General features: G+C 37.4%; 1 protein-coding gene across 1 annotated transcript; it reads right to left on the bottom strand.

Moving 5' to 3' along the window:
- Window positions 1-190: 190 nt before the first annotated feature.
- On the bottom strand, window positions 191-8294 carry LOC146506388 (UDP-glucuronosyltransferase 2A2-like). The gene is given in 7 exon segments (XM_085178861.1): window positions 191-1016; window positions 5395-5614; window positions 6213-6300; window positions 6689-6820; window positions 6965-7024; window positions 7026-7114; window positions 7269-8294. Coding segments are annotated over 7 exon segments (1593 nt in total). The 5' UTR covers window positions 7987-8294; the 3' UTR covers window positions 191-730.
- Between the last annotated feature and the right edge of the window lie 5726 nt (window positions 8295-14020).

Raw genomic sequence — 14020 nt, 5'->3', positions numbered from 1 at the left:
TGTCATATCTTTAATGTTGTCCCATGAAAACATATAATAAAATTACAAAAATGTGAGGGGTGTACTCACTTTTGTGAGATACTGTATATAGCCACATTACATTACATCGTGTTCAGGACACCAGGATGTAGTGGGTGCTTTTTCAAAAATCCTTTTTTTTCTCTTTTCATATTCTGAACTATCGTCAAAAAAAATGGAAAGTTGAGTTTTAGGACACCACAGCACTTTAAGTAAAAACTTATTCCTGTACTTTTCAACATGTTCATACAAAAGAAATGTTTACGAAATTTTGTCATCTAAATGTATCAGCTTGTATGAACCTCTTTCATAACATGATTTAGTGTTTTTTTTTGTTTTTCCTCATAATTCATAATAACATAATTTATGTAAAATTGTAATTTGAACCTTTTATGTCTATATGACTGTTGATGGCATGGATGTATGCCTAGATTACTAAAATAGAAACTTGTGTTACTCAGCTAAAGGCATAGAATTAATTTTCTTTTCTTAAAAAAATAAACTCAACAGCCAATCAGCATTTGGTTTTTAATGTCAGATTAACTTCAGGTACATTTATGCAAATTAACACACTTGCAATTAGTTAAAGTAATCAGTGGTGATACATAAAGAATAAGATGGTGGGAAACTCAACATACATGAAAGAAAATCTCATGTAGGTAACAAATAATGCACTGGTAAAAACATCTCTGGCCTGTTTCAGTTCAGTCTGTTATTCAGCCTTCCTTTTCTTTTTTCCCTTCCTGACACAACACCTGTTCAAGCAGAAACTGCAGGTCTTTATGAAGATGAATATGAGGAGTAAAACTATAGCGAGGAAGAAGCCCAGGACATCCAGGCTGTGATACTGGTACCAGGTGAGCTCATGGGCATGGACCCTCAAGTGCTTGGCCCCTTTATTTCTCAGTGTGAATTCAATCCAGAATACTGCCTCTTCCAGAGCACTCATGGGTCTGTCGTGGTGGATGCTGGACAGCTGCATAGCATTTTCTTTGTACCTGTGAATGTGGATATGAATTTAAAAACATAATCTGAATTGTTACATTTTTATTTTTTTTTTCCTCTTTATTTATAGAATTTTTACATGTAGCTTGACATATCAGGGCTAATAAAACAAGTACCAAATGATACAAAGATATACCTCATTACAGTTCAGGCAATTACAATTTTTGGGAACTAGTGAACAGCTGATAACCAGTCCTGATCCAAACGTCCAATCCAATAAAAAATAAAAAATAAAAAATAGGCAAGGCTTGAGTGTAACACTCATAACTGGAGAGAGGACTGCAAAATAAAAAGTCCTGTATAACTGAAGTGTTGTGCAGGTAAAAAACACATGAGTTAAATACGAGGTGGATGTGTTGCCACTGTTACACAGGTCAGGAATGTCGGGGTATATTTTAGATAGTCTAGATCAGTCTTTCTCAAACTGTGGTATCGTTCCATATACCACTAGTAGTACTTGGGTTCTCTCTGGTGGTATGTGGGAAAGCTCCAATTTTGTAAGTGTTTTGGAGTTTGTTCATGTGTTTAGGATTTTGTAAGCGTTTTGGATTTTGCATGTGTTTTGGGGTTTGTAAGTGTTTTGGAGTTTGCATGTGTTTCGGATTTTGTACGTTTTCTGGATTTTGCATGTGTTTTGGATTTTGTACACTGTTCCAAAAAATAGTAATGTCAAATTATTTTACTGTGTATTTTACAGTTGTGTACTGTTTTTCTAGAATATCATTACATGTACATAAGTAGACTGTGATCTGACACGTCAAATGTAAAATAACATAATATCACTGTAAATGTAATAAAACACAATTTACTTGTTTTTTTAATATATTTTTTTGTACATATGCATATTTAGATTGTAAAAATACATCCAGAAAGGTATCATAATTTCACGAATTTTTGTCTGTTATGTGAGAGAATGATCTGTTAAAGTCAAATGTAATACTATGGAAAAATATATAAAATGATTGAAAATTAATGAGAATAATCAATCATTAAAGGAGTATTTGAATTATAATTTTGCTGAAAATTTTATGTCACCTATAATTCAATAGGATATATTCAGAGGTAACAAGTGAAAATATAATTAATAGGAATAAAAACTAAAAAAACATATTGTGGCGTGTTGGGGGAACAGCTAGTTCTCTCCCATCATGCGTTGGGACATGTGCTGCTGTTTAGATGTTCTTGTTTTATTGTTTATGGTTACGTTACTTTTAACTGTTATCTTGAATGTTGTGTTTACGCTGTGGTGCAGAGTCACTGACAGTTGTTGTTTTGTAGAGCGAGTGCTGTACCATGAGTGACTTCTGCTGTGCTGTTGTTGAACTTTGAGGCACATTGAAGCACCAGGAAATGTTTTAATAAAGAGCTCCCCCTTCCAGTTTGAGGTTGAATAACAAGCTCAATCTTTTTCTGTGAGCTTCTTTGTTAAGATTCCTCTGCATGCCACAATGTAAGACATTGCACGGCCACGCTGTGCTAATTATATGTTTTGAAAAAGAAATGTAGAGGTAGGAAATGCAATTAATATAAATAACATGATGCTAAGCATCGGCCAATGAATGTGTACTAACAACAAGGTCACGGGTATGGCTGCGACCGTAGGAAAAAACCCTAATATGAAGGTATTTTACTGTTCATTTTACAGTAATGTTCTGTTCTTCTAGAATATCATTAAAGTTACATAAATAGACTTTGACTTCACATTTTGAATGTAAATTAACGTTAAATCACTGTAATGTAATACAACATAATTTTCATGATTATTAAATGTATCTGTCTGTACATATGCGTATTTAGATTGTTAAAATACATTCACAAATGTATCATGATTTCACAAATATCTGTCCGTTATTTGAAAGATTGAACTGTTGAATTCAAATGTAATAGTATGACAAAGCATATAACATGATCCCTATAAGCTTGTGTTACATCACATAAGTATTATTATCATTGCTAGTTAGGGCGATCGTGGCTCAAGAGTTTGCAGTTTGCCTTGTGATCAGAAGGTTGCCGGTTGGCTCTCCGTCGTTGTGTCCGTGGTCAAGACACTTCACCTACCGCCTACTGGCGATGGCCAGAAGGGCCGATGGTATGATATGGCAGCCTCGCCTCTGTCAGTCTGTCCCAGGGCGTGCAATCCATTATTATTTAAACCAACTGTTAACTGTATATTTCTGTACATTTACGTATTATGATTCATATTGCCACATTCATTGACCTTGTTTATAGGTAATTTCATTGTTTGATCACGTTAAAATGTTCCTAATTTAATGTCTAAAAGCACTTGGAAAAGGCAGAATCCCATGTAAAATTAGCGCAACAAACTCTATTTTCATTACTGAAAATGACCGTATGTTTATGGGACAGTTATTTTCTGTTATTTTACGGTTGTATTTTGGCGCCCAGCTGCCGGAATATTACCGTTTTTTTAAGATGTTTTTTTTTCCTATTTATAAATTATTTCATTGTCTAATCACATTAACATGTTCCTAATTTAATGTTTAGCGGCACTTGAAAAAGACGAGATCCCATGTCAAATTAGCGCAACTGTATTTTCATTACTGGAAATAACCGTATTTTTATGGGGAGTTATTTTCTGTTATTTCACGGTCGTATTTTGGCGCCCCAGCTGCCGGAATATTACCGTTGTTTTAGGATGTTTTTTTTTTTAACAGTGTACGTGTGTTGGAGTTTGCATGTGTTTCGGATTTTGTACGTGTTTTGGATTTTGTACGTGCTTTGGAGTTTGTACGTGTTTTGGAGTTTGTACGTGCTTTGTCTCTAAGGGCCACTTTATGATATGCTGTTAATCTGTCTTTTGAATTCTCCTATAAAGCAGAAAAACAATAGTTTGTACATAAAATATAGAAGTTGGCGCTGTGACATCAACCACTGATTAGTGAAATCTTGTTTTGAAGTGTGAACCTGAGCATGGCCCTGAGAACCCAAGGGCATGTACATTCAGTGACTTGTGATTACTGTTTTTATCATCTTTCTATGTAAAGCTCTCAATTTCAGGCTCTGTGTGCGCTCACACAAAAAGAGGTGTTTTATGGGACATGTGACTCTGCTTCTGTATGAAATGATCCCTTTGATTGCCACCTAATCCAGTCAGATATGCTATCAGATGATGATAAAATTCTTAAAATTAATCTCTAAAGAACATAAAACTGCAAGAATAAACAGTTAAATGAGGCGAGAGATTAATGGTACAGAAAATCATTAATCTTGAAATTTATTGTAAAGAGCCCTTAACTCCAGTTAATAATTTAATCACTTTGTGCAGTCTCGGTGCTGCTGTTTATTTCTAAGGAGATGGCTGCACATTAGAGGTTAAACTCCAAACTGGATCGAATTCAACGTTAAATGTCATGGTCTCAAAGCCTAATAAGAGACATGGAAATAATTTTAGTTTGTTGCAGATTTAAGTGAAACGAATTTGATTGTGTGAATGGGTATTCTTGGTGTGTGTTCTACTATTCCAAAGTACAAAAGGGTTGCTAAAACTTTTTAACACGACCAGCGAATAAGTACCCTGCACTTATGTGCAATTTGCAGGCAACAATTTAGGTTTTTGCAAGAAACAATAAAACAAGTACACTGGAAATACCCTGTGCTTTCTGGGGCACGGGTTGTGTTATGGTGTAACTAAAAAAATGTTGCACAAAAAAATTGCACTTAATTACAGGTACTTGTAGTCTAACAATGTAATTATTTTATTATTTCCTGCAAAAGCCTGACTTGGTACAAAACATTACATGTAATTAAAGGCTACTTGTGCCTTAGTTGTGGGTGCTACATTGTAATTGTTTCATTGTTTTGCTGGTGACTCCATAATATGGTTTGCATTCCAGAAAGTACAGGGTACTTACAGTGTACTTCTTTCATTATTTCCTGCAAAAACCTGACTTGACACAAAATGCACGTACAATATGGTGCAAGTACAGCGTACTTGCTCCATATTTGTAGTTTGTGTTATAAAGTGTTGCCAGAACATTTATACCTTTTTTTGTATTGCTAAATTAATACATGCACATTCCAGTGACAATAAAGGGCTCAGTGGTTTTAGTAAGGTACAGCATAACAACTTACATTTATGAAAAAAAAAAAAAGCCTCGCAAAGGCTCTATAAAGCACCCCAAAACATGCTGCAAATCAATTAAAAAAAATAAATAAACGAATGAGAAACCAAGACCAGATTGTGTTCAGTGTAGGTTGATCACTGTGACTTGAAATTGCAAATAATTCTGGTTTAAGGTATGTTATGCTTGGCCTTCATACTTTTCATATTCTTGAGCCCACACTCATCTTTGCTATAAAATCTATGCTTTCAAATCCTAACCAAAAGTATATATAGTTCAAAGAACTCACGATTTGTAGTTGATGACTGTGTTGATTGCGTCTCTAAGACCTTCAGACGTCATGAAGTTCAAGTTGAGAATAACTGCAGCTCCTTTTTCTTTCATATGGACCATGTTGTCTGGCTGGTCAGCAAACATGGGGATGCCCACAATGGGAACGCCGTGGTAGATGGCTTCATAAATCCCATTTGTACCTCCATGGGTGATGAAAGCTCTAGCTTTAGGGTGACCTAAGACATGTCAAATAACCATGAAACATCTGGAGTAGGATTTTCACACTTGGACAGCAAAAAGGTTTCACTAAACCTGGACAAGTACTTAGCTTTAGTTTTAGGGTGACCTAAGACATGCCAAATAACCATTAAACAAACCATTAAACATTTAGTTACTTATTACACACTTGGACTACTTGGGAATGGCAATATATGTGAAGAAGTGATTTAAGCTGAAATTTAACTTCCATGTCCAGACATCTGTTAAAGTGGAACAGCTTTGAGAAAATGAACTAAACAAAGTAGGTTAGCGCAGCGTGCAACATGTAATCATGATTTCATCTGTGAGAAAATCCTATTTCATTCAGTTCTCCTTGTTTTTAATATAACAAATGCTCACAACCTCCAATAAAACATTTAGTGTTGAATGTGGCAAAATAAGCTCCAGGCTTTTAAAAAGTTTTGTAGAAAAAATTATGTTCAGTGTGCAGTGAAAATTTGTCATCTTTGTGGAATCTGTTTTCACTAAGATAAGTTTTGATGGAATCAACGTTTCTATACTGCCCATCATCTATTGATCCGTTATTCATCTGTGATTGGTACCCACATTACTTACCCAGGAGGTCATTCTGAGGGATCCAGTCATATATTTTAGTGTTGCCACCCAAAGTTTCTGGCTTTTCTCCTCTATATCTCCACAGCACCTATAAACAGTAAGATATTTGCTAACATGATTGGGGGGTTTTTGTATGCTAGTTTTATATTGTAATGTAATTTTTCAACACTTGTAGGGTAGGGGACATCTCAAGACTTCTCATTAGAAATCATCAGACAAACAACAGACAAAATCTGACTTTTCGCAGGAAAAACTGAGTGATGTAAAATTTGAGATAGCTGATTCTCACAAAGAACATGCAGCCTAAAATGTCCACAGTCTGTAATGTCATTTTAAAAAATTGTAGTTTTGGTAGTCCTAGTAGTCTAGGGTGACCATATTTTGATTTCCAGAAAAGAGGACACTCGTCCTTAAAGAAAACTTAACATATGCTTTGCACAAATTGATTACAGCTGGCACAAACATTATCCTCTGACCTTTTGTGGGATCTGAGCGAGGCCTGAGGCTATCATGTTGGCCTTCTCCTTGGTGACGTTGTTGATCATGGATCCTAAAGTGAAGATCACAATGCCATCATCTCCAGAACTCTGCACAAATTCCTCCAGATCCTGTAACAAGTCGAATATTATCCCACCACCAGCCAATCAGCTGTTTTCTCATTTTTGTTCAACATTTTGATGGCTTCACTGCTCCTGGCAGGAATATTCTGTGATGTAATGATTAATTAGATGGTAATAGTTGAGTGTCCTTACCTCTGGTAAAGGTTTAGCAGGTCTGCAGTGGATCCCACCAACATATTTGAAGTTGGGGGGGGAAAGGACGAGGGAATTCAAAATCCCAGTAGGTTCGGATTAACCAGATGTCTGCTTTACTCATCAACTCACAGGCACTGGTGGGAGTTCCTGTTGCAGTGCATAAGTAATGGACATCAATGTATCACCAATAGTTCATACAAGGCATTATATTTTCTTAATCAGATCTGATGGGATATTAAAACACTGTGTTTGCATTATTAGCAGATTTCAAATAGTTTTTTAAATCAGCCTATTTGCTCACCTTTGACATCAGAGTAATATCTGTCTAATACGTTCCAAAAAGTGTGATCAATCATGATGTCGTGGAGAGCGTAGAAGAGAAAGTTCCACACTCTCTCTGAGAAGTCCATCTTATCTGTGAGTTTGCTCATGTCACCGGGAACAAAGGATGGTGGAGCAGGCATCTGACCACAATGCCTCTCCCAGTTATTAGCTAAGGAGAAGCGCAAGGAGAAGACGAGTGGGATCCCCAAAACATCTGCTACCAAGTCACTGCCAGCTTTGATGGGGTTCGCCAAGAGAAGGTCGTAATTTCCCTCTTTCAACTTCTTCATGACGACTTCTGATTTCACCACACCGTCCAAATACTGAAAAGAAATCTGAATCTGTGTGTTCACATATTTAACAAGTCTGGTGAAGATCTCCCAGTAGCTCATATAATCCAACTCGTATAAGGTGAATTGGAGGAACTCTTCAAAAACCTCTTTTATAGTCTCCAATGAGAAAGAGGCATTGAAGGGCTCATAGTGAAAGCGGGCGGGTTCATTGGTGTTCATGTACATTGATGAGCTCGGGACCAGTACAGTTACCTGGTGTCCCCTGTCAACCAGCGTCTCCAGAACAGGCTTCATGTTTATCCAGTGGCTGCCATCAGTGTACCACACCAAAATATTTCCTCCATTTGCACTCCATGTCGCACAAAGTACCAGCAGGATGCAGAGAGAGAGACGCAGATCCATGGTGTCTGAATGTCAGCAGGAAAACTACCTGTGGTCTGATTCTTTGGTGAAAGTATATCAGGAAAGATAATTATTAACTGTGCTATCACAATAGGTTAAAGGGTAGTGATAATGATGTGGATGACCCAGGTCTTTTGGGTATTTGTCTGTCTGCCTACGTTTATCCTACCATAAAACAATAAAACAAGTTACGACCTCTCCCATGCTCCCAGGATGTATGTGTGAATGCCAGAACACGCTGGAATGCACACAAAGTCTTTGCAGACTAATAAGGATCAACCCTCTACCAACATGACATTGATTATACAACTCTAAGCATATATAAGTAGATATTTCAAAGCATAAATGACAATAAACAATACAAATCTAACAACATCCACAACACAACAGGATTGTTGTGTGTAGCACTGCTGTATGGCACTTCAGCTCACCTCATTATATACCAGAGATGGCACATACCACTTTTTTATGTCTGATACCGATATCATAAATTTGGATATCTGCCGATATGATATGAATCCGATATAGTGTATTTTTTAATCAATAAAACTGTTTTTTTAATATCTCGCTGCATTTTGTATAAGTTCATACTCAAGTTTTAAATAACAAAACACTAAAGCTATTCTGTTATACCTGTATGCACAAAATACACTGCAGCCAAAATATTTCATAGTTCAGCAATACTGATCAATCTAATAAACTTAAACCTACACCATCCTCCCTATTGTGGTATTTTAAAGAGTACTTACCAGAAATATTAAACAACCTAACTAATAGGGTTGCCGACTCCCAGCAAAAAAATAAAATAAAATAGGGAACTACCCTCCGCCTCGTGATGTTTAATCAACTTTAATTTAATGCACGCGTAAAAAAATAAAATGCATAGAAATCAATTATTTTTTTACAATAATTAAATAGATTCAACATCTTTCTTCAACAGAATTGCAGACTGCACAGATACCTCCCCAAAGGAAAAAGTACTATAGCTTACCAGGGTATATATTAGACTTAATAGTTGCTATATAGAGTAATGGACTTCTATACATTTTACATCAGATTAAAACTTTGGGTGTGTGATTCAGATAATTATTTATTAAAAGCTAGACATTTTGAATGAGAATACGAAGTTTTTCTTTGTACCCCCTTTTCCCTGTTAATGCCCTACCTGCCCTCGATATCCGATATCCCCAGTAATTTAGGTCAGTATCCAATGGATATGTAATATCGGATTGGTCCATCTCTATTATATACTGTACCTTTAACTTTTGTACACGTGCTTTTTTCGCTTCACTCCGCACGCGAGCCTTGTGTCCTGCGCTGAGCAGAGGGGGAGGGGCGGTAGTTACACTCGCAGTAGCACAGGAACAACAACAACGTCACATTAGAAAGGTATAGTGATCATCCACAACTATTTTCATTTGCGGATGATAAAGGATTCAGAAAGTTTATTCATGCAGGCCCATATGACAGAGAATGTGCATCTTCTTTTTGTTTTCACATTTTAATTTATATTTAATTGTGTTGTGGTTTGCAGTGTTTTGTGTTGTTTCACTTTAAAATTGTTTAAAAGAAAAAGCTGAAAATTTAAATAGTTAAAAGTTAAAATGTAAATAGTTGGTTTTTGTATTATATGATTTATTTATTACATTTTATGTGGAGTGAATAAATAAAAGTATATTTATGGTGGCCCCTTGAGACAAAGCACGTACAAACTCCAAAACACGTAAAAAATCCATAGCATGTACAAACTCCGAAGACATCTCTGCATTGAATCATATCTGTTATTAACCTCTGTCTCTCTTCCACAGCATGTCTTTTATCCTGTCTTCCTTCTCTCACGCCAACCGGTCACAGCAGATGGCCCCGCCCCTCCCTGAGCCTGGTTCTGCCGGAGGTTTCTTCTTGTTAAAAGGGAGTTTTTCCTTCCCACTGTCACCAAAGTGCTTGCTCATAGGGGGTCTTATGATTGTTGTTTTTTTTTCTCTGTATCTATGAAGTGCCTTGAGGTGACTTTTGTTGTGATTTGGCGCTATATAGATAAAATTGAATTGAATTGAATTGAAGCATGTACAAACCCCAAAGCACGTAAAAACCCTAAAACACGTACAAACCCCAAAACACGTAAAAACCCCAAAACACGTACAAACTCCGAAGCACATACAAAACACAACAGAAGTGCTCCAGGATGCTAGGGGCAGTGTTGAGTGTTTGTTACCAAGTGGCTACACAAGCCAGGAAGTACCAACAACCGGATTTGGTGTGTGGTAGTAACAGGTAAATTAACTTATATGAGTGTTTGTGTATAAACAGACAAACAATACACACATGCTTTCAATTGTGTAATTTAAGTGATCTAGGTAGCTCTGTTTTGGAAGTTCAGTTAACACTAGAAATGTGTTTTGGAGTTTGTACGTGCTTTGTCTCTAGGGGCCACCACATATACAGTGGGGCAAAAAAGTATTTAGTCAGCCACCGATTGTGCAAGTTCCCCCACTTAAAATGATGACAGAGGTCAGTAATTTGCACCAGAGGTACACTTCAACTGTGAGAGACAGAATGTGAAAAAAAAAATCCATGAATTCACATGGTAGGATTTGTAAAGAATTTATTCGTAAATCAGGGTGGAAAATAAGTATTTGGTCACCTCAAACAAGGAAAATCCCTGGCTCTCACAGACCTGTAACGTCTTCTGTAAGAAGCTTTTCTGTCCCCCACTCGTTACCTGTATGAATGGCACCTGTTTGACCTCATCATCTGTATAAAAGACACCTGTCCACAGCCTCAACCAGTCAGACTCCAAACTCCGCCATGGCCAAGACCAAAGAGCTTTCGAAGGACACCAGGAAAAGAATTGTAGACCTGCACCAGACTGGGAAGAGTGAATCTACAATAGGCAAGCAGCTTGGTGTGAAAAAATCAACTGTGGGAGCAATCATCAGAAAATGGAAGACATACAAGACCACTGATAATCTCCCTCGATCTGGGGCTCCACGCAAGATCTCATCCCGTGGGGTCAAAATGATCATGAGAACGGTGAGCAAAGATCCCAGAACCACACGGGGGGACCTGGTGAATGACCTGCAGAGAGCTGGGACCAAAGTAACAAAGGTCACCATCAGTAACACACTACAACGGCAGGGAATCAAATCCCGCAGTGCCAGACGTGTTCCGCTGCTGAAGCCAGTGCATGTCCAGGCCCGTCTGAAGTTTGCCAGAGAGCACATGGATGATACAGCAGAGGATTGGGAGAATGTCATGTGGTCAGATGAAACCAAAGTAGAACTTTTGGTATAAACTCAACTCGTCGTGTTTGGAGGAAGAAGAATACTGAGTTGCATCCCAAGAACACCATACCTACTGTGAAGCATGGGGGTGGAAACATCATGCTATGGGGCTGTTTTTCTGCCAAGGGGACAGGACGACTGATCCGTGTTAAGGACAGAATGAATGGGGCCAAGTATCGTGAGATTTTGAGCCAAAACCTCCTTCCATCAGTGAGAACTTTGAAGATGAAACGAGGCTGGGTCTTCCAACATGACAATGATCCAAAACACACCGCCCGGGCAACAAAGGAGTGGCTCCGTAAGAAGCATTTGAAAGTCCTGGAGTGGCCTAGCCAGTCTCCAGACCTCAACCCCATAGAAAATCTGTGGCGGGAGTTGAAAGTCCGTGTTGCTCGGCGACAGCCCCAAAACATCACTGCTCTTGAGAAGATCTGCATGGAGGAATGGGCCAAAATACCAGCTACTGTGTGTGCAAACCTGGTAAAGACCTATAGTAAACGTTTGACCTCTGTTATTGCCAACAAAGGTTATGTTACAAAGTATTGAGTTGTATTTTTGTTATTGACCAAATACTTATTTTCCACCCTGATTTACGAATAAATTCTTTACAAATCCTACCATGTGAATTCATGGATTTTTTTTTCACATTCTGTCTCTCACAGTTGAAGTGTACCTCTGGTGCAAATTACTGACCTCTGTCATCATTTTAAGTGGGGGAACTTGCACAATCGGTGGCTGACTAAATACTTTTTTGCCCCACTGTATTTATATATAAACATATATAAATAAAACCACATTTTTTTACATTAGTAATTCCTTTTGTGCATAACTAAAGCAACAAAGCAACCTTAAGAGCTGGTTGAGAGCTGAAAGAGCTGGCTATTTTTAGTGAGCCGAACAGAAAGAGCAGGTTTTCTACAAAGAGCCGGAAATCCCATCACTAGTTTGCAAGGAAAACGTTTTTTGCAGTGTTACATCACTCATACTTTGGAGTTATCCAGAGTGACAGTGGTCAACTCGAGTCTGCAAGTTGTATACGACCCCTCATTCATTCTTTGTGCACTACATAAACTATACCAACTCTCTCTGTTGTTACAGAAGTATAGCAGTAGTATGAAAATTGTTCTGTATAATGAGAATTTAGTCAATGCTAAGTTCAAGGTTTTCCTTTATTTCAAAGATGGCAAAGTTTTGCTTTATGACACAAATGATGAGGATGATGGAATGAAGCTAACAAGACCAGTGCAGCTCTACTTAGAGCCTGTGTGACACCTTACTTGTCCAGATTTTCAGGTATTAGTGAGGAAGGTGTGAAGGGTCACTATGGTTCTCTAAGAGATATCCTTGTTGAGCTTCATAAATGCTGACACCATTCTGATTGGACACTGCCTGGAAACAGACCTCTGTTTACTCAAGGTGACTTCTTGACTTCCCTTTCCACACATATTTTTGTTTATTTTTATTTTTTATTCCACATTTTACAGTTGCAGTCTAGGCTTTAATGTGCAAATGATTGATATAAAACCATCTGGATATCTTTTTTTTTTTTTTTTAAAAAAACCAGAACCATGGAAGAATAAATTATGTCACATCTGAAGATGTTGCTATGCCAGGTACTGAACATACCGTTTGAGATGTTTTTTTGGGTTTTGTTTGCTACCCTGTTCTTTAAAATTTTGTTTTCTATTTATGATATATTATTCAACAGGATCCACTGAGAAATATTGCTGGACCCTGCTGGACAGGCGGCATGGATTCCAAGTTGGTGAATGGAGTAATCAAGAATCACAAATGAAAAAAAAAAAGAATATTTGAAGAACATCTGCTGACTGTGTGTGTGTGTGTGTGTGTCAGAGTAAAAACAGAGATATTAGATGAGGTTAGATGAGTTTAAATGTGGGAGAATCCACTAGTCGCTGCAGTAAAGGCCTGGTAACACATTAAAAAGAAGGTAACCCACTATCTTGTGATCTCCTTGAGTTCGAGCTGTTATTGTCAGCAAAGGGTTTTCATTAGAAATGAATGTTTTATTTAAATTTTTATTCAGTGTAATTTGTCCAATTACTTTTGAGCCCCTGAAATGTAGGGATTGTGGGGTTTTTTTTAAATAATGCTTTAGTTTCTCACATTTTCATGCAATGTATTTGGTCAACCCACTGAAATAAAGCTGAAAGTCTGCACTACAATGGCATCTGAGTTATTTTATTTAAAATTCATTGGGTAATGGGTAATGTACAAAACCAAAATTAGAAAAAGATGTCTCTGTCCAAATATTAATAGACCTAACTGTATATTGAAGCGTGAGGTTAACTTGTCATTAGAAATCATCAGCTGTTGACAAAGTCGGATTTTTCACACTCTGTACTAGGAAAACGAACATAAATATTGTGGAAATAACATGGGAATTGAACACTTGCACATTGAAATGTCCACAGTCTGCAATGTCATTTAAAAAAACTAGTTTTTGTAGTTCTGGTAGTCAGAGGTAGAGCACTCTGAAACTGGTTATCTGAATCATGAAAAACTACTCCATGCTTTGCACGAGTTGATTACAGCTGAAACAAAGATTATCCTCTGACCTTTTGTGGGATCTGAGCGAGGCCTGAGGCTATCATGTTGACCTTCTCCTTGGTGATGTTGTTGATCATGGATCCTAAAGTGAAGATCACAATGCCATCATCTCCAGAACTCTGCTGCAACAAGTCAAATATTATCCCACCACCAGCCAATCAGCTGTTTTCTCATTTTTG

This window comes from Neolamprologus multifasciatus, chromosome 12, assembly GCF_963576455.1.
Source record: "Neolamprologus multifasciatus chromosome 12, fNeoMul1.2, whole genome shotgun sequence".
Lineage (NCBI taxonomy): Eukaryota > Metazoa > Chordata > Actinopteri > Cichliformes > Cichlidae > Neolamprologus > Neolamprologus multifasciatus.
This window is presented reverse-complemented; position numbering and strand designations above follow the sequence as displayed.